A 19,213-nucleotide genomic window follows, 5' to 3' on the forward strand; every position below is an offset into this window, starting at 1 on the left:
CATGCTGAAATGCTGCCGGTAAATGGTTATACACTCTAAGAGAGGTCATGTTTTATGTAGCTTGTGTATCAGCTGCTTGTCAACTTTGAGAGAGATCAAGAACCTCCACAATGATCCAGCAATACTATCAGTATTGTAGATATAGTATAGGAAAGGACAGTTGTTTATCCTAGCCTAGCCTGTATGAATTTCTTAAGGCACTGATGGTGCACCACTGTAAATCACACACACAAAAAAGCAGTACATTATATGATTTAGCAGGCAACAATGAAGGCTTTGGCAGTAGTAGCTTAAAATGTGCACACAAGGGAGAGTTCTACGTGAGGTCCTTGTAAAACAAAAATTACATGCAGAAAAAATTATACATTATAAAATGTGTGCTTTTGCATTATAAAAAACATAGTCTGAGTCCATATATATATAAAACAAAAACACAAAACGTGAAATTAATACAGAATTAGAACATTTAAATACATCTTCATAAAATATCTATATACATCTGCCTCAAATGCAAAGGACGAACTCTTCCACTGTTTTCTAAAAGTATTTTGGTCTGTATTTGTGAAACGCAGGTTCTAACACTGCACAACTTTTCCAGAGGGACACCCACAATTCCTAATGAATCACTCAGTAGCTGCTAATGCTCTAATGCTACGAAAGTGGTTTCACCTGGTGGTAAAGTTGAATTATGGTTTGTTCGTATCATTTTGACATCATTTTTACTACTAAAATCACCTAGGTTTGCTACTGTTGTCTTTCACTCAAGGGACGCCAGTATTCTGCTACAAGAGGTAATATTTGTGATGCATCATTTATGGATCTTTAGAAGCACGGCTGAGGCCGATTCCAGGGGATATCTGTTTAAAGGTTCTCTTCGCTCAGTAGGTGTCCCCCAGTGTAAATATCCTGCAGTAGATGAAGAGCACAACTCTCAGTGCAGTCAGCTTCCCTTTGGAATTCATGAAGCAATTTGCAGACAGATCAGTCTTCTGGTCCTTCCTCAACTTACTGTCTGAGGTTGTTCATTCTAACTTCTGTGGTGGGACAACTTCCATTAGCAATTGAAGATGCATAGTGATGGGTTCTAGGAATAAACACAGGTCAATAGATTAAAACATATCAATAGATAAAATACAACAATACTTTGGTGGACACTGAAAAATGATTCAGCAACATGTATCTGTACTTCACAATTGTCAGTAAGTGAACCATGAGATTATTACTGCTTTCTAGTCCATATGCTTGTCTAGTTTCAGAGCTACAGTCAGGCATATTCTGCATAAAACAACTGAAACAGGTCACTTAAGGTTAACTTTAAGGTTTACATTGTTTGGGATCAATAAACACACAATCATGTCAGAATATTATGAGCACCTACCTAACAGTGGCTCGGGTGATACTAGTCCGATGTCTTGGTATGGACTGCATTAGGTTGAAGGAAGGTGTTTATTATAGAGGTTAATGGCTCCACATGTGCGAGAAGTCCATTCTTGGTACACCTTCACAACATTACCGGCCTCTGAGATGCTACCACCTATCACTCACTTTCATTGTCACATCAGAATATCATCCCATACCACCCCTGGTTTGGAACAAACTCGGTCCAGGACGTCACAGATGCCACGTGACCGGGTTCTTGCTGCACGTATAAATAAGCGAGCACACCAGTCAGTTGTAGCAGAGTTTAAAACCGTCCTCAAGGGCAAAGGACGTAATTGGACTCATGTTCAAAAGAGCAGAGTAGGGTGCCAGGAGAAGGGTGGTAGCATCTCAAAAGCAGCTAACTTCATGAGATGTTCAAGAGCTGCTGTAGTGAGGGTGTACGGAGAAGTGACTTTCTCCCAATGACGTAACGGTGGTGCCCCCTGAGCCATTGATGCCAGAGGTGAATGGCAACTCCGGCGAGTGGTATGAAGCAATCACTGAGCCACTGAGGAGCAGTTAACCTCTATAATGAAGACCTTCCGTCACCTAATACAGTCCATGCCACAACATCTTGCTAGAGTCATCTGAGCCAAAGGTTGTTTTTTCCTACTATTTGGTAGGTGCTTGTAATAACTGTCTAGAAATTGATGGATATTCCACTTATTCAAAACTTGTAACATCTGCAAATTACTCTAAGCATGAGCATGTACAACATGAGCACAGAGTGATCAGCCACATGCCACCAAAACCATGTAGAAGCCATGTAGAAGCCTTAAGTACATGACATGTAGAGTGTAGGGAGCCTTTAAGATTTAACCATTATGCACACACAACACTATAAAATGGTTATAGCACCTACAAACACCAAGTGGGCCTATAGTTGGACTATAACCAATATTTAACACACTATAATATAGGCATTTTCAAATAGCAAGCTTATCAGTCTAAAAAGGGGGTCACCTATCATACCCACAATAGGCCGGTGTGGCTGCAGTTTTTCTATACAACCAAGTACAAACACACCTCCTTTCACTAATCAGCTGTCTGAAGCTTGATATTAACTGATTAAACAAGTGGATCTTAGTGTGCTTCTGCTTGATTGGAATGAAAACTTGCAGCCATGCAAGACCTTTGCAGATAAACTGGTGACCCCAGATCTAGAATGTCAGACTATTCACATATGAAAGTGCAAGTGATTTTAGTAGCAGATTAGCACATCTGGTCTAAACTGTATGATTGTATTATGTATGAAAATTCAAATATTGGATAATTAATATTAGTGTTTTTGGAGGAAGTAAACAAACAAACAAACTAACAAACTAACAAAAAAACAGATCAGGGTGTCCCAACTGCAATCACCCTGAAAACGTGCTAAGCTATGACTGAACAATCCGTAGCCAGTGGGAATGGTTCAGCAATGATGGGTTTGCCTATATTTCAGTAAAACGTTGCATTTTAGACACTGAAAAGTAGAGTGAAGGAAAAGTCTCACAAAATGGAAATACTAAATAGATAGAGACAAAAAGCTTTTCAGTGCCATTGTTTTTGCATGACCACAATGGTACACACTGTATTACTGCCCACATGCTGCTAAAATCTTCCATGCCAGTAAAGGAATAAATCAGTGCTGTTACTCACTCATAATTTTGCGGGTCCAGCTGAACTTGCGGTAGACAAAGGGATAGTAAAAAATCAGCCCCCCTAAGATGAACACTGTGCAGTACAGATACTCTATCTCAGGTTTGTCGATGATAGGTGCCAGGACCAGGTAACAGGACACTATCACCACCACAACAGGGATAATTATGGGCACCTGGAAAAGAGGTTGGTTATTGCTTCAACTGTATGCCGTTAACATAAGTTAATCTTCTGGCTGTAGTTAGTCTTGACCTTGACCTAATTTCATGATCCATATTCACATGCAATTCCTATGTCTTCACACAAACCAATGTCTTTACTAAATATTGGCACACTACAGCTATCAACAGCTATTCCCAGGGTTAACAACATCTGGGCTTATCATACAGAATTGAATCGCACTGTCAGTGGGAGCTCATAATTACCTTCACCGGTCTTTTTAACTCTTTTCTTGTGAAGCGCATGACGATTAGAACCAAGGCGGTGAGCCCATAGAAAAGCCACTGAGCAAAGCTGAAGTAGTTAATGAGAGTGTTGATATCTGCTGGCATTATGTAGAAGATTGTCAAAAGGCCCTGGGAAAGGACAGAAATTACAAATCAAATCAATGCAACAAGGTTGTGATACAGATTTCCTCTTTTCAGTCTAACTGAAGAATTTTTGACTGCATACATGAATTGTGCATCTTCCAGCTCCTACGGCAGTAAAGAAGGGTCTTACATTAAAGATCAGTGCCGGAGAAGGAGTGTAGTGTTTCAGGCTGATGTAGGAAAGGATCTTCACCATGTGGCCTTCCCGTCCAGCTACATAGGTCAGCCTTAGCAGTGCACACAAAAACACAAAAGATCGTCAGTTAGCTGTGAGGCTCAGCTAAATGTAGCGACACCCTGTTGTTTGGTAAATTTTTATCTAAAGGAACTTACTAATTGAGATATTCAGGTAAACAGGTAAAAACAAAATATATCTGTGGCTCATTTATTATGTGATATTATATTCCCTCACCTAATAGAGTCCATGCCACAACATCTTGCTAGTGTCTGAGCCAAAGGTTGGTTTTGCCTGCTATTTGGTAGGTGCTTGTAATAACTGTCTAGAAATTGATGGATATTCCACTTATTCAAAACTTGTAACATCTGCAAATTACTCTAAGCATGAGCATGTACAACATGAGCACAGAGTGATCAGCCACATGCCACCAAAACCATGTAGAAGCCATGTAGAAGCCTTAAGTACATGACATGTAGAGTGTAGGGAGCCTTTGAGATTAAACCATTATGCACACACAACACTATAAAATGGTTATAGCACCTACAAACACCAAGTGGGCCTATAGTTGGACTATAACCAATATTTAACACACTATAATATAGGCATTTTCAAATAGCAAGCTTATCAGTCTAAAACAGGGGTCAGCTATCATACCCACAATAGGCCGGTGTGGCTGCAGTTTTTCTATACAACCAAGTATAAACTACACTACACACACTAGGTCAGCCAGGTAAAAACTAAATATATCTGTGCCTTTATTTGTTATTTGTTGTCCTTCTTATTTGAAAAGATCACATATAATTCAGATGAAATGTCCCTTGTAGTTTGGGTTTTTTTGTAACAAGTACATTGAAAGTGTCTGTAAAAATGTAAGGGATAAAAAATATGATATGGAAATCAGAAACGAATAATTGCATACAATAACACAGCGAAAAATAATTAGAAATGGTTATATAATAAATAATAATCCACCACTCCATAACAGTTATTTTCCAGTTATTAGGCTTGTTTAAAAAAATCTGAATTCTTAGGAATTCACCTTCCAGCAGTAAAGCAGCTTCCATTAGCAGCTCCGAAAGTGGAGAAGACTACAAACAGTGGCACCACCCATGACAGCGGGTATAGCACTCTGTCACCATAAGTCTGTGGAGTAGAAAAGTGGCTGAAGTCATTTTGAGCAAGCAAAGCCTGGACGAATGCTGAATTTGTAATCCTGTTAAAAATGTCCAGCACTAGAAACAAATAAAAAAGTAGAGTATTAACCAACTAAATGAACTCAGTGCTTGCGTTATATATGAATACATCATGAACAGTATCTCCATGACAACTACACAGCACTCACCACGGCAACAGCAGGAGACTGCAATAGTTCTGTAGGTGTCATGACGCTGAAGTAGGCAACATTGACAAGCACGTAGCACACTGACACCAAAGGAATCCCAATAATGATGGCCAGTGGGAGATTTCTGTCCACAAGGCAGAGAGATATTCAGTTAACCATCATTTTATTAAACAAGCAGAAAACAAACACAAAACATGTGCTTTTTAATAACTGCAGGCAGCACATTTGTTTAGATTAAGTTCAATTAAAGGTTAACCTAATTCTTCTAAGAGGATTAGTTCACTACAAAGTATAAAGGACCGAATGCTTTAAACTGAACACAAAACAGCACATGAACGCTCGGATTAGGAAAGTACACAAATAAAGAAAGAATAAACAATTCAGTGTAGACTAAGGTGGAAAAATATGAACACAAATCTAAATGCTAGACATCAAGGGCAGTTCTGAGGATAAACAGTATGAGGAAAATGTCCAATGTGTTGAAGAATGAGTCGTGTGTGAACAATCTTCAAGGTCTTTTTGAGAAAGGTGCACTCTGCATCCGTCTGCTCACTCTGTATTTGTCTGAAGGTTCTGGCTGGCGGGCAGTGAGCAAATCAAGGACTGTGTATGAGACAGGTTACTCTATGCCCACTATCAGTTTTTATAATGGTAGCCCTGGAGGTGGTGGTGTTACACCGTGGTACACTTTTCAACAGCAGGGGCTAGAGCCACTCTGCTAGGGAACTAGGGTCTTTCCTGGCCTACAATCCAGAACACACCTTCAGTGCAGAAGTAGCTTAAAAAGAGGAAATGTGACTTTAAGAGAGGCCAAGAAAATATTATTATAATTCTTTCTACATCCCACTGCAAGATGTCAAGACCATCAATACTCTGCTGTTAGCTTTTCACAGCTTGAGCAATAAAGAACATCACAAGGTTTGTTAACCTGAAAGTATTGATATAGGCAGACAAATTATTATTATCATTGTTGTTGTTGTTTCCAGGCCTCAAGTTCTTGTCTGTAAAGAAATGTTAATTTCATCTCTGCAGCTGAGAAAACAGCTCGAAGGGAGGAGTGTGTAATTAGGAATTACATGGTTGGCAAAGATATCAGGCTTGAGGCAATCATGTGTTTATGTCTGAATCTCCACTTAAACTATAAGTAAATACAATAAAGTTAAATGAAACCTTTATCTTTATTTAATGGCTCTATGTTAGCAGCATTTTCAGAGCTTGAGGATTCTACCCAGAAGCAACTGAAATGAAATGACCTCAATGCAAACCGCTGATCATACAGCATTATGTAGAATGAATCAGTGAGGTTCAATATGAAACACTGACTTGACTTACCGATATGGGTTTTTCAGCTCTTCTGTTATGAAGTTTAGCTGATTCCTGAAGAGGGTAGACATGAGAACATTTAATCTCCTATCAACACTGTGACTACATTATACTGTTGACTTAAACAGAAGGCAGTTTGTTTGTGTTCAGAGTTGTTATTCCAGTAAGGCCAGATTACTTCATGGGGTTTCACAGGCATCTATGCTTAGACCATTATCATTTCTAATATTAATGATTTGTCTAAATTTTCAAATATTCACTTCCAATAATTTGCGCAGATGACAGCTTTATTTATTTATATTAAAATGTCAAATCATTGAGTAAGGATGCTAATATTGATTTAACATCCAATGCAATGTGGTTTAGATAAAACAAACTTTTCCTAAATATCAAAAGTGCTTGGCAATCACTGTAGATTAAACTATTATATAACAATTTTGTGGCGTTTCTCAAGAGAGTAAAGTTAAGGAGCTTGAAGAGAAAGCAGTCTGGTAAGCTAGACGGCCACCAATCAGCAGACTGAAGCTTTTACTGTGATGTTAAAATAAACCTTACATCCACGATATCTGCCCAATTATAATGACTTGATACTATGAAAAAAATAAGCAGTTGTAGGGTTTTTATTTTGAAAAAGAGTCAGTGAATCAATCATGCTTTGCCAGTCAGAGTCAATCAACAGAAAAGGTAACTTACCAACCATCATAAGCCCAGAGGCCGTTGTAAAAGGCTAGTCCAATTGCACCAAATGAAGTTTCAGCCCCTTCAAACGGATCTCTGAGATTCTGTGTATTGCCTTAAAACAATAAATGAAAGGGCATGATTTCACATCTCTGCCAACAGTTCAATCAATCTTCTGCAAAATCACTGATTAACATACCCACCCAAAATGAAGAAGGAAGTAAACATAGAGAAAATATCTACTGCTGCCAAATTATACCTGCTGTATTTTACTGAACACTTGTCACATAGCAACAGCCGTGGCAGATTATGGTATTACACGCTGTACTGGTAGCATAGTAATGTGTGCAAACCTTGGGCCAGCATCACAATCCCTGATACTATTATGACAACGATGATCAGGAGTTTGGCTGCAGTGAAGAAGTTCTGCACATAGCTGGCCAGCTTCACGCTCAGGCTGTTCACGATCACAATCAAAACTGTGGATCAGTCAAGAGAGGAGAGAACATTTGCCAATATATAGGCAAGCCACAACAAATCATTATCAGACAATGCAAAGCAAACACAGAATAGTGATATAGGCCTACAGGGGTGAGCAAAAGTAAGTCTGTTGTAAAAAAATATTGCAGCACAAATAGGGATAGATGAGACCAAAAAGTGCAAAGGCTTTATCACAAATACACAATGCTATGTTTAAAAGAAAAAGAACACTGCCCACCAACACCAAACCTCTTATCCCGGCAGTGAAGCATGGTAGATGAACCATTATGGTTGCTTTAGATTCTGATATTTACATATGTTTACTTATTTGCCTTTGATTAGTTACAAGGACAATGGGAATCATCACTATAAGAGCAGAGCTATGAACAATTCTGAGATTTAGAAACTGAATCTGACGTACTTTGAAGGTCTTTTGTTAGGACTTTTCTCAAGAACTTATTTAAGAACATATTAAGGAGATATTTGTGAATGAGGCCAATATCAAAGGGTATTTGAAAGGTGTATCAAAGCATTTTACAGAAGAACAAAAGGGCTGCAGTCCATGATGTGAAGGAGAAGAGATGCTGGATGATGCATCAAAACAATGACCCAAAGATAAAAAATAAAAATGGTTGACAAAGAAGATGTAGATGTATGTTTTGGAGTGGCCCAACCATAAACCTTTTGAGATTCTGTGGTGCAGAAAATGTGCTGCTACAGGAAATGTTTGGTGGAGGTGAATCCTAAGGGGAGGATCTATAGGTTATTAAATTCAGTAGTTTTTCTAGCCTGGATTGTGGATGTTTTTTCTTTGCTCAATAAAAGGCAATGAACAGCACGGCTCTGCATGTTTAATTGGTTAGATGTTATTAATAATTGGTTAGTGATTGTGCTTGTCTAATTCCAAATGACTCACTTGCTTTTTCTTGCAACTGTATGTGCAACGAATTTTAGGTTACAATAGTTATGATCAACATTAAACGTGTAATGAATTCATCTAAAACTCTTTCTTTAATGTTTTCTTGCTCTTTTTCTGAATGCAATGATTTTTTGCACTAAATAATCATTGCATTGCAATGTATTTTACCTGATCATATTGTATGTTCAATGTCATTTTTTGTCACTGTCATGCAATAGAAGTCAAAAGAAGTTATTTTGGAGCATTTCTGTGGTTCCAATCATCATGAAATTCTGACACAATATGAAAAACAACACATTCTAACTATCCAGCAGTATACGCACTAACAGAGAGACAAAGTTTGTTTAATTTTAGTTATTAATAATGGGATGTTAATGATTCACATACAGACAGATGCTGCAGCCAGACATTTGCTGATCACCACTGGTGGGGTGCATCCAGGGTAGAAAGGTGTGGAGGCATATTCTGCACAGCTGAGGGCGATGATGGCGAAGGATGAAGGTTTCAGAACGAAGATGGTCGTCCAGGAGTAAAGGTATGCCAGCACAGGCCCAAAGCCCTCCATCAGGTATGGGTATTCGCCACCTGACCTAGTGATCATTGTGCCGAGTTCAGCATAGCAAAGAGCTCCTGGATACACACACACACATATACACATACATAAGTACATATATCAGAAAATCTATCAAAAACCCAACACACAGAGCCTCTGCATATCGCTTAATGTTCATATTGAGGTCACTAAGGCCACTATGGAGAGGTCGTAATGTACTAAACTAAAGAGGATTTCTCTCAGGGCTGCGCTCGGAATTTGTGTGCCAGGAATATGAATTGTGCCGAGTGATGGAATGCTCCTGAATGAACTGATTAACCTTAGAGCAAACACAAGTTTACTCTACTGTATAATCCCATTACTGAGCTCTGCATTGAATACAACTTAAAGCTCTTGTCACACTGCACCAGCTGTCACCAGCCCAGCAGTGTTTATTGAAGTTTGGTTTGGACAGTTAACTTAGACAGTTAACCTGATGTAATGTCCCTTTATTATCATGTATACATGTATAGTACAATGAAAATCTGATTTCCAACATATCCAGGTTAGAAAGCCGGGGTCTGAGTGAAGGGTCAGCCATGCTACAGCGCTCTAGGAGCAGTTAGGTTTAAGGGTCTTGCTGAAGGACCTGACTGTGAACGCTTAGTGGACCTGGGTGTCAAACCCACAGGACTGTAATCAATAACCCAGTGTTTTAACCACTGAGCTTCTGTGTCAGCTGCTGACTAAAGAGCTAGCTTTGGCTAGCTTCTACCAAAATCTACAACCTCAATGGTAAGGCTATATGTCACCCCTGTTAGCATTATCCATTATCTATTGGGTTCTTCTGGAACGCATGCAGAATGGGCTGAGGATGCTACAGTCTACATACACAGAGAAAATATAAAAATATCCTTACTTTAACACAAAAACCTTGTAGCTCAATTTGTTTTTTTTTTCCACTTTTTGATTTAATGTGAATCTGGCAGTTGTTCTTTACATTATATCAGAATTTCAAGTTTTTTTCCCTGCAATAAAGTTTTTGTGTGAAAGTGCTAATGTGACAAAAGAGGTTGTTCTTATTCTCAGAATAAGAATTTGATGTACACTGAGAGTTAGATATTGCCAAAAATTGCCAGTTTTTGAAAACCAATGTTTAACTAACTTGACTTTTTAAGTAGCTTTTGGTTTTTATCTGATTTCCTGTTAATGTTTATCTGATTACTTGCTAGCATATTGATCATTTCTGCAATTTTTTTGCAACTGTACATCAGTGGTGTATAATCAAATTGAATGGCAGCTCTACTTTAACTACTACCAGCCTGGTATTGAGTGTTACAATATGCATCATGATGAAGTCATACTAGAATTAATCAAATTAGAAAGGTCTTCATTTTATGATTTAAAATTAATTTTATGCAAAAAATACTTTTAATTTTTATTTGATTATCATGTATGAATAAGTTATGCCATATTTGTGATTCCGTGTTTGTTTGTCATCCTGCCTATAGATGGATAACCCTGCCTGAGTTCATATGCTGAGCACTATAATTACAAACCATACCGTAGAATCTCCAGGTAATGTTTTGCCTGCTCTAAAGTCTAAACATTACCCTTATTCATGATTTATCTGCAGATGATGATCATTTGATTTTTACCAGTTTTATTTTGGTAGTATTGTAGTTTTCAGTCCAGCACTAATTTCCTTGTGTTTCTGGAATTGGTACACTTACATAGGTTTCCTGCCCTTTTGCAGTGTCACTGCCCATTTTAACTATAAAAATGCAATTGCTGTCATATCTACACTGCTATCTTTTTTATTGTTTCTGTTACGCCGTTTTTGTGCCTTTGTAAAACTGTATATCACCAGTCTATAAATCCACTTGGAACTTGAACTGGAATTGCATTCCCTTTTCATTATCAACAGGGATTAAACCCATTTGAACTTTACCCCTCTTTTTCCTTTTGATGTTAGAATGAAATTTACACAGCTTCAAGTTGGGTTTTCATTGATTGTAAGGCAGTTTCACATAACAGCTAAGGACAATCACATTACAATATAACAAATATTGGCAACACCTCATCCCTGCCCTTGTTCTATAAAGGTAGTATATAACCTCTAGTGGAACCTGTTGGAAGACCACAATTTGCTACACTGTGGCTCTTAGGCACTGTTCATTCTAATTTGGTTCTGTATAGAATTCAGCAGTGACTCCTAGAGATCTACCCTGCAATATAACCCTAATCTGACACATCACCAGTTAATTAAAGTATTCATAAGCATTTGAATATTGGATGCAGGTGTGTTCAGCTCTACAGGGCAGGGTTTAGTTATCTCTGGGGAAAACGTGACTGGAAGGTCTATCTACTGAATACAAATAATTGTGTCTTGGTGATGGCCAGCAAGCTTATGATACCAGTGCATTAGTGTCTGTCTTTACTAACCAAGAGTGGACAGAACCCCACACGCTGCCCACACACAGAGGCATGGCCCCACCGCTCTTGTTCCTTCAAGCACAGCTTTGGGAGAGATGAAGATGCCTGACCCGATCATCGTCCCCACAATCAGGCAGATCCCGCTTATCAGACCCACCTGACATATACAGAAGGAAACAACACACAAAATATAATGGCCCAAGTTTAAACATGCTGAAAAGAATACAATGTAAAATGTACACAATGGTAAGGAATGATGTAAGTATGGAATGGGATTATTTCGCTTTATACACACTGCTGTATACGAGGTGGTCTCTAATGCACTAGTTTTTTGGAGCAGTAGTTTTTGCCATATAAGTAATATGGATGAAAGTAATGTTTTAAAGCAAGATGACTGAATCAGAGCAGCTCCAAAACTGTAGGCAGGTCTTGTGGGGTGTTCTTAGTATGTAGTTGTCAGTAACTACCAAAAGAAGTCCACGAAAGGACAAACAATGAAACAGGGTTTTGGGCACCTAAGGCTTACTGTTGCAATCCATGGAGGCTGCACCTCACAACTTACAGGATCTCTGCTAATGTCTTGGTGCCAGATATCAAATCAAATCAAGTTTATTTGTATTTGTAGTTTGTCTTTTTAAAAAATTCACAAAGACATAAAAACCCAAGACCCCCAGTGAGCAGCCAAAGGCAACAGTGGCAAGGAAAACTCCCTCAGAGCTGGAGGAAGAAACCTTTGGAGGAACCAAGACTCACAAGGGGGACCCGACCCATCCTCCTCTGATCAGAACTATTGATAAATTATTGATAAAAGTCAAGAATTATCAAGACTGTTGTACTGCTCAGGTGTGCAGCATAATCTTAATATGTCTATAATAATCATGGTGAAATAGTAGTGATGGTCAGAGTAATGAGAGTAATGATGGTTAATGGTGGTAATATTAATAGTGGCAGATAGTTAAGAGTCCATTTAGGTTTTAACATGGTCATTAGACAGGCAGCAGTGGCAGGAGGGTGGGCAGCTGGTCTTGTATGGTACCACAGGACACCTTCAGAAGTCTTGTGGAGGTAATGCATTGAATGAACAGATATGTTGTGGTGCCAGATGGGGGACCTATTCAATATAAGGCATATGACGCTAATGTTATGGTTTTATTAGTGTTAGTGTTTAGCTCTGGTCGTTACACTTTTGGTTGCCATCAATAAGCTTCTGGCAGAATTCTGGTTGGATATTTGACCACTCTTCTGGACAGAATTGTTAGAGTATAATTACGTTGGTTGGTTTTCTGGCACAGACCTGACGTTTAAGCACCGTCCACATATTTTTGATAGGGTTAGGACTTTGAGAAAGCCATTCCAAAAGCTTAATGTTAGTCTGCTTTCAGCTGTCGAGGTTTGAGGTAATTCTGAATAAGTCTGAGAAAGTCCTCCTTCATTACCTCATCCACTCTGTGCAATGTACTACTGGCAGCAAAACAGCCTTAGAGAATGATGCTACCATCACCATGCTTAACAGCTGGTCCTTGGGGTCAAATACCTCACTTTTAATCTTCCAAATATACCATTGGTCATTGTTGACAAACAACTCAGTCTTATCTGACCATAAAACTTTCCTATAGATGGCTACTTCTTCACCCTTGTGGTCAAAATATTAATCTGCCACAGAAAAACAACAGAAAGAAATCACTGAAAGCCCAATATTGCCATGACATTCATGTCCATGATGAGTATTTATACGAATGTATGTGCACAAGCACTGAAACATCAGTTTTTAATAATATGTTTCTATTAAGATTGTAGATAAAAATGAACAGTTTCCCAGCAGTCTGGGATTAGGGCAGAGGGATGGTGCCAGGTGGTGCCAGGAGACCCCACACAAAATCTGTCACATACATAGACACACACACAGTCCCATATCCTGGGAAAAAAAGAAAAACTAATGATCGTGAGAAAATTGTTCAGATTCCACTGCAGAGCAAGGTCACAATCTAGCTCTTCAATCTCTCTAACAGACTCACCTCTTTCTGAAGCACAGTTGCTTTGACTTCCTCCTCATTCGGCTTGATTTTGGAATCCACACTGTGTGCGATGCTGCCATTGCGAGTGGTGTTCTTTTTTTCATCCATCATCTCTGCGAATTAGAGATTTTCAGAGCTTTTTTTAATCACATGGTCACCAGACATTTATATCCCACTCTACTCTTCTTTAACCCCTTAAACAGGCGATGGACCGAAGGCAGGCCTAAAGTGTTATTCCAAACTATTTCTATTACCAAAGAACATCCCCTGAAAGTGTATACTGAATAATACACCTTTGTGTCTTTGTGTATAAGCCTTGCTGTGTTAAAGGGCTAATTCTACTATACTCTTTAACTTGCACGTCAGGTGACATGCGGGTAAAATGTTAATGATGAGGCTGTGTGCGTCAGAGCAATGGCAAATGTCTAGATTTGCCTGTATGTGTCTTTCGTGTCACTGTATCTTGTCTCTTTAATTGCCACACAGTAATGACTTTATACCCTCTCCCACCCTCATCAACTATCTAACAACCTGTCTCTAAATGACTACCATAAAATACCTACAACTGTTGACCGCTTTAGTGTCGTGATGGAAAAACACTGATTTCAGCCTCCCTGCATCACGCTGGTTAAAGTGTGTTACCAAGTGTGTTACCAAGCGTGGCGTCCTGATGCCTCTAGAACCGGCTGAAAAATTGACAGCTGGCTGTGTTGAAACGCCCTGTATTAGTTCAAACGAAGAGTTTTCTTTATGAAAATCCTGAGGTAGTAAATGTTTTAATGTAAAATACTTTTAATGCTGAGAATAGTAGTAACCTTACTACTCTAGTATTGCCAGAATGTGACACAGATTAAAATTTAACTGAACAAATGTTTAACAGAAAATCACTACGGCAGCACCTCGACCTAGCACACATTAACCTCATATAGCTCCTTACTGCCTCACCATCTGTATGTATATTATACTTACATCTGCGACTGATGAGCTGTGTCTGTTGTGGCTGAAATCTCCAAAAGCAGGACTCTTGCTTTTAGAAATGTCTGTGGATGAATCTGCAACAAAAGAGAGCCTCGTGGAATCTCGAAGTGCAAGAATGAAGGCTTCAGGGGTGGAAATATCAGCCTTTTTATGTGGAAGCTAAATAGTAAGTTTGTATTTTCAGCATTTTCAGTTAACTTATCAACATCAAACTGACCGCAGCTGGCACGAGCCTAGTCTAAAACTGTTCTTAACGCATCACTTCTATTAATGTAGCATGAAATAAAGGCCAAACCTTAAAGCAGACTCCTTCACAGTTTTCATATTAGATCTCCACACAAGCACAGGTTTGATGTTTCCTTACTTCTGATTGTTCCCTCTATTCATGTTTGATACCAGTAACAAAGAGGTGGAACCTATGCTGTTTATTTTCAGACTTCACTTTGATTGGAGCAGGTGAGTGTGATGGGGGAGGAGAGTGGCTTGGATTGGCTGGAGATGGAGAGTGCGCTGACCCACACAATACCTCTTTGACAAAGACACCCGAAACCCTATGTGCTGAGAGCCAGAGAGAGAGAAACACCTAGAACCAAGCAAAGAAGACATGCACCCCAAATCACAGCACTGTCAGAGCCCAAAGAGAGCCATGAATAGAGACACATTACATTCAACCTTATGGTTGTAAGATGGGTTAAAGACGTAGAACCAACGAATGTGGCAGTTCATCATATGGGTTTAAGCACTGAAGAATGAACTGCTCATATAACTCAGCCAAAACAGACATTATTGCCCTTCTCTAAGTGATGTTCTTCTATACACTATACGCCCTTGACCTGCCTGGCAACGTCTGCACTTTTATCCAACAGTTTAACCACAATATAAACTCATAAAAAGGAGAGGTTAAATATTGCTTTTGAACAGACTGCCCATTTTATATCTAAAATGCTATTTTCACAGCTCTGTAGCTCTTCCACACTACTTCACCTAATGCTACATCTATTTCAAATCAGAGTAAGTAGAACATGAGTAATTAGAGCACTTCAATAAGGTTTTGTTTTAAGCTTTTTATGGTTTATGGGATCAATGTCTGCAAAAGTCATTTAAGCTTAATTATTAGAGTTTCAATAATTTACACAAGTTACTATGTCAATTATTTAGTTTATATAAGTTTTGAAGTGAATGTTAAATATTGGAAAATGTTTAGATGTTATGTTGTGTAAATAACTTGCAAACATCTGAATCAATCAGTGATTAAAAATGTAATCACATATAATGGCACTTTACAAAATACCTGATACTCACTGCAGGTTTAGAAATTATTTTTGTTTGCATATTTGTTTTGTTTTTTGTAAAATTAAGGATGAAACTTAATTAGATTCTTAATGTAGGGTAGTAAACCTTTGTTGCATCTCATGAACTTTTACTATATAGTTGATGAGCAAAAATGAGCACAAAACCTTTGTCTTTTTTATTATTATACAATTAAATACCAGCTGCCCTTTACACTGTGTCCACATTTAGGCCAATACAATTGTCCAAAGTGATTTACATTAACATTATGTTATAATAACTGATATTGAATGCTATAAATGTTTTTCCGTTCTTGTATAAGGCCACTATTTCACTCTCCCCGTATTGTTGTATATGCTGCTTTGTTCTGACAGCAGTGATATAATATATATATTATGGACAATCTGCAGAAAAAAAGGGCTTTTCACAAACCGGTCTAACTCAAGGGGTTATTAACCTTAGCACCTTTAACAAATTCTTGTAACTGAAGATTCTTAAAATGTTAACAGTTTAAATGAATGATATACCAGTGTTGAGCTGTTCATTACACTTGCTTTCCACCTGACCGTACACTTGTAAAGACAGATGTTGATACTGAAAGAATTACAGGACCATCAGAGTTAAAGCTTCATAAACGGATACAAAAACATCAATCCATCACATAAATGAACCCACTGTGTCTTCTTTCTAATATAAACTGTTTGGACGCTCTAATATATAACATTTCTTTTGTTTAAATGAAGTCAGTGAGTCCAACCAAGCAGAACCACAGTTCATATAAGTAATCAAGTGTTTGATAATTGAGATTAAGTGATTAATAAAGTGGTTTTAGGTGGGCTTCTGCTAAAATGGAGACTTACAGACAGACCTCATGTTTATACTAAGTATAACATTTAGTTTCCAAGAAGCACCATACAAAACATTGGCACCCTAAGAGATTTGAGCTCTCAGATAACTTTTACCAAACTAGCTACAGCTTGTTTACATTCATTCATTAGTAAAGGCCGGGTGATGAACTCCAATCAGCAGCAATGGGCTCCTCTAAGCAGCTGCCTAACACACTGAACATTAACATCACTGATGCCCACAAAGCAAAGGAAAGCTATAAGACACTGGCTAGCAAAGCTTTTCATCGAAACCCCAATTTAACTACCAAAAACTTTGGAGTGGCGATGCATTGATCGTACTTTGGCCATGTGTTGCAGCCAGTGGCACAGGGAGCATTTTATTTGAAGAGGGAAGAATGGCTTTAATTAAATACCAGCAAGCTGAAGGTTTTGCCAGGACCCTCGCTCTCCCTTGACCTAAACATTATTAAATATCCGTGGCTGTACCTCGAAAGGGCAGTGCAAGTTCATAAAAGCAGAAGAAAACTTCTGTAAGCTTGAACGAGTGAAAATCCCCCCAAAAAGAATGAAAAGACTCTACAATAAGCGTTTACAAGTGGCGATACTTGCCAAAGGTGGGATTAAAATAGTGATCACATAGAGTTCATGTTATTTTTAAACTTTAAAAGATGGCAATAAAAGAGCAATATTGCTTAAAATGTTTTAAAAATGTCTCATCTTTATGCATTTTTGTAAATCAGCTGAAAATGTATCTGTGTTTACAGTAATATGTATGCCACTGCATATTGGCTGTTGTTTTGTTTGTTCTCTCTGTTTCTGCTAATTAAACTTGCAAAGCATCTTCTAGGGTGATAGCTTACAATATTGAACTTGATTACGGAAGAATGCTAGAAAGGTGCTGTGAATATTGATAAAGAGGCTGATTAGTCTGTTGGTTAGGGTTTAAGGCAGCTCAGCGGCCTCTTAGAGGGTTGGAATGAAGAGAAATGTTAGCAGCTGCCATCCTTTCTAAAAGCAGATGCAAAACGGCCAGAAACTGTTCATGTGTCCTACTTTAAATGATTGCTGCTGTATGATGAATCATTTGAATATATTCTTTAGACTTATTGATTACTGATTACAGTGTGTTTAATGTTTTCAGCCAACCACTGAGAATACAAGAATGTCATTTGGCTAGCTGATCGATTGTAATATGACTAAATTACTAAAGACAAAAGAGAAAACGTTCATGTCTGTTCTTGGTTATAAAGATGCGCTATATGTTACTGTTTCCGCCATCACTCTTGAAGTCTAAAATTAAAATAAGATTGATAGGTTGAAAAACATGAATGTAAGCTTTGGGATTCCTTTCCCTTCACCTTGACCTTGTCCAGTATTTGGACTCCTTCATCGGTGTGCAGCTGTGGAATTTAACTGTGTTTAATACACACTAACTCAGCTTTTAGACATTAACTTAAATGCGAAATAAATCAGGTACGTACTGATTCACTTCTTTGCCCTTTGATCAGATCCAAGTCTGTTTATATTGAGTATCAGCTGATACTGATACTGATATGCTCTTGTGTTTTCACAGCCAGTAAAACTGCAGTTTAAGTAACAGTTATTGCTACCGTAAAATGACGTCATTTTTAGAATGTGTATAATGTGACATTCTTGATACATATGATTAGACCTACGATTCAAATGATCCATTTTATATGGACTAATCTAAGCCAGATTAGTGGAGTTACTTCGCTGGAAGCTTTCCTGATCAATTCATTTCGAACCAGAACACGCTGCAGGGTGGCATTTTGGTGGTATACTGAGCAAGTGAAGTCTATATCACATATAGTCACATGGTCCCATTTTATGTGAATTCTTAAGCAGGTGTCAATGAGTGTGCAGAAAACCTACTCCAGTACATACTCCTACTAGTGGACATTACCATACACAACACATGTACCTGCTCACCCCTACTCCCAGAGATTACCTATTAAGCTGATCTGAGACCAGTTTGGAAGGCCTCTCCAGTAATAAGCATAATATTAAGATTTGTGAAGGATAAGCCGGTGCTTGATCACAGAAAAAAGGACAGCTTGAATTCAGTTATTTCACGGTCTGAAGATTAGTACACAGCAGCTCAACAATAGTCAGATTGAGACGCCTGCCAGTCCTGTATGCGAGGACGTAAAACACTGAAGATCACAAAGCTTGCCGACAAGCTTGCTTTTTATTATGTACTATTTTCTATTTTCTTTATTTGATGGTTATGTTTCTAAATGATATATTTCAGTGCTTTGGCTTGTTTAGTGTCTAGTTTAACATAGCAGTCTAGAAGACCTCCTAAGTAATGACCAGTTAGCCACCAGTTTTTACACTTAAGGGATGATTATTATGGTTTAAGTAATAAAAAAATGACTAAAACTGAATTGTCTACTTTCCTGTGTGAAGTGAAGTCTAAGTGAAATCTTATGTATTATTACCACAATGTATCTGGATTCATAATAAGGGTCACAACACATTATATCCTACTACTAATAATAAGTCATTATAATATGTCAT

At 38.2% G+C, this 19,213-nt stretch overlaps 1 protein-coding gene across 1 annotated transcript; it reads right to left on the reverse strand.

Annotated features, from left to right (window-relative positions):
• Positions 1-998: 998 nt before the first annotated feature.
• slc7a9 (solute carrier family 7 member 9) lies at positions 999-13,667 on the reverse strand. Its single transcript, XM_072671479.1, has 12 exons — positions 13,557-13,667; positions 11,551-11,698; positions 8,961-9,203; positions 7,528-7,653; positions 7,190-7,289; positions 6,506-6,550; positions 5,174-5,297; positions 4,871-4,974; positions 3,784-3,880; positions 3,489-3,638; positions 3,064-3,238; positions 999-1,084 (listed from the first exon to the last, which is right to left on the reverse strand). Exons 1-12 carry the CDS (start codon positions 13,665-13,667, stop codon positions 1,023-1,025), a joined length of 1,485 nt encoding a protein of 494 aa, XP_072527580.1. The 3' UTR covers positions 999-1,022.
• Positions 13,668-19,213: the final 5,546 nt, after the last annotated feature.

The sequence above is a fragment of the Salminus brasiliensis genome, chromosome 25 (genome assembly GCF_030463535.1).
Source record: "Salminus brasiliensis chromosome 25, fSalBra1.hap2, whole genome shotgun sequence".
Lineage (NCBI taxonomy): Eukaryota > Metazoa > Chordata > Actinopteri > Characiformes > Bryconidae > Salminus > Salminus brasiliensis.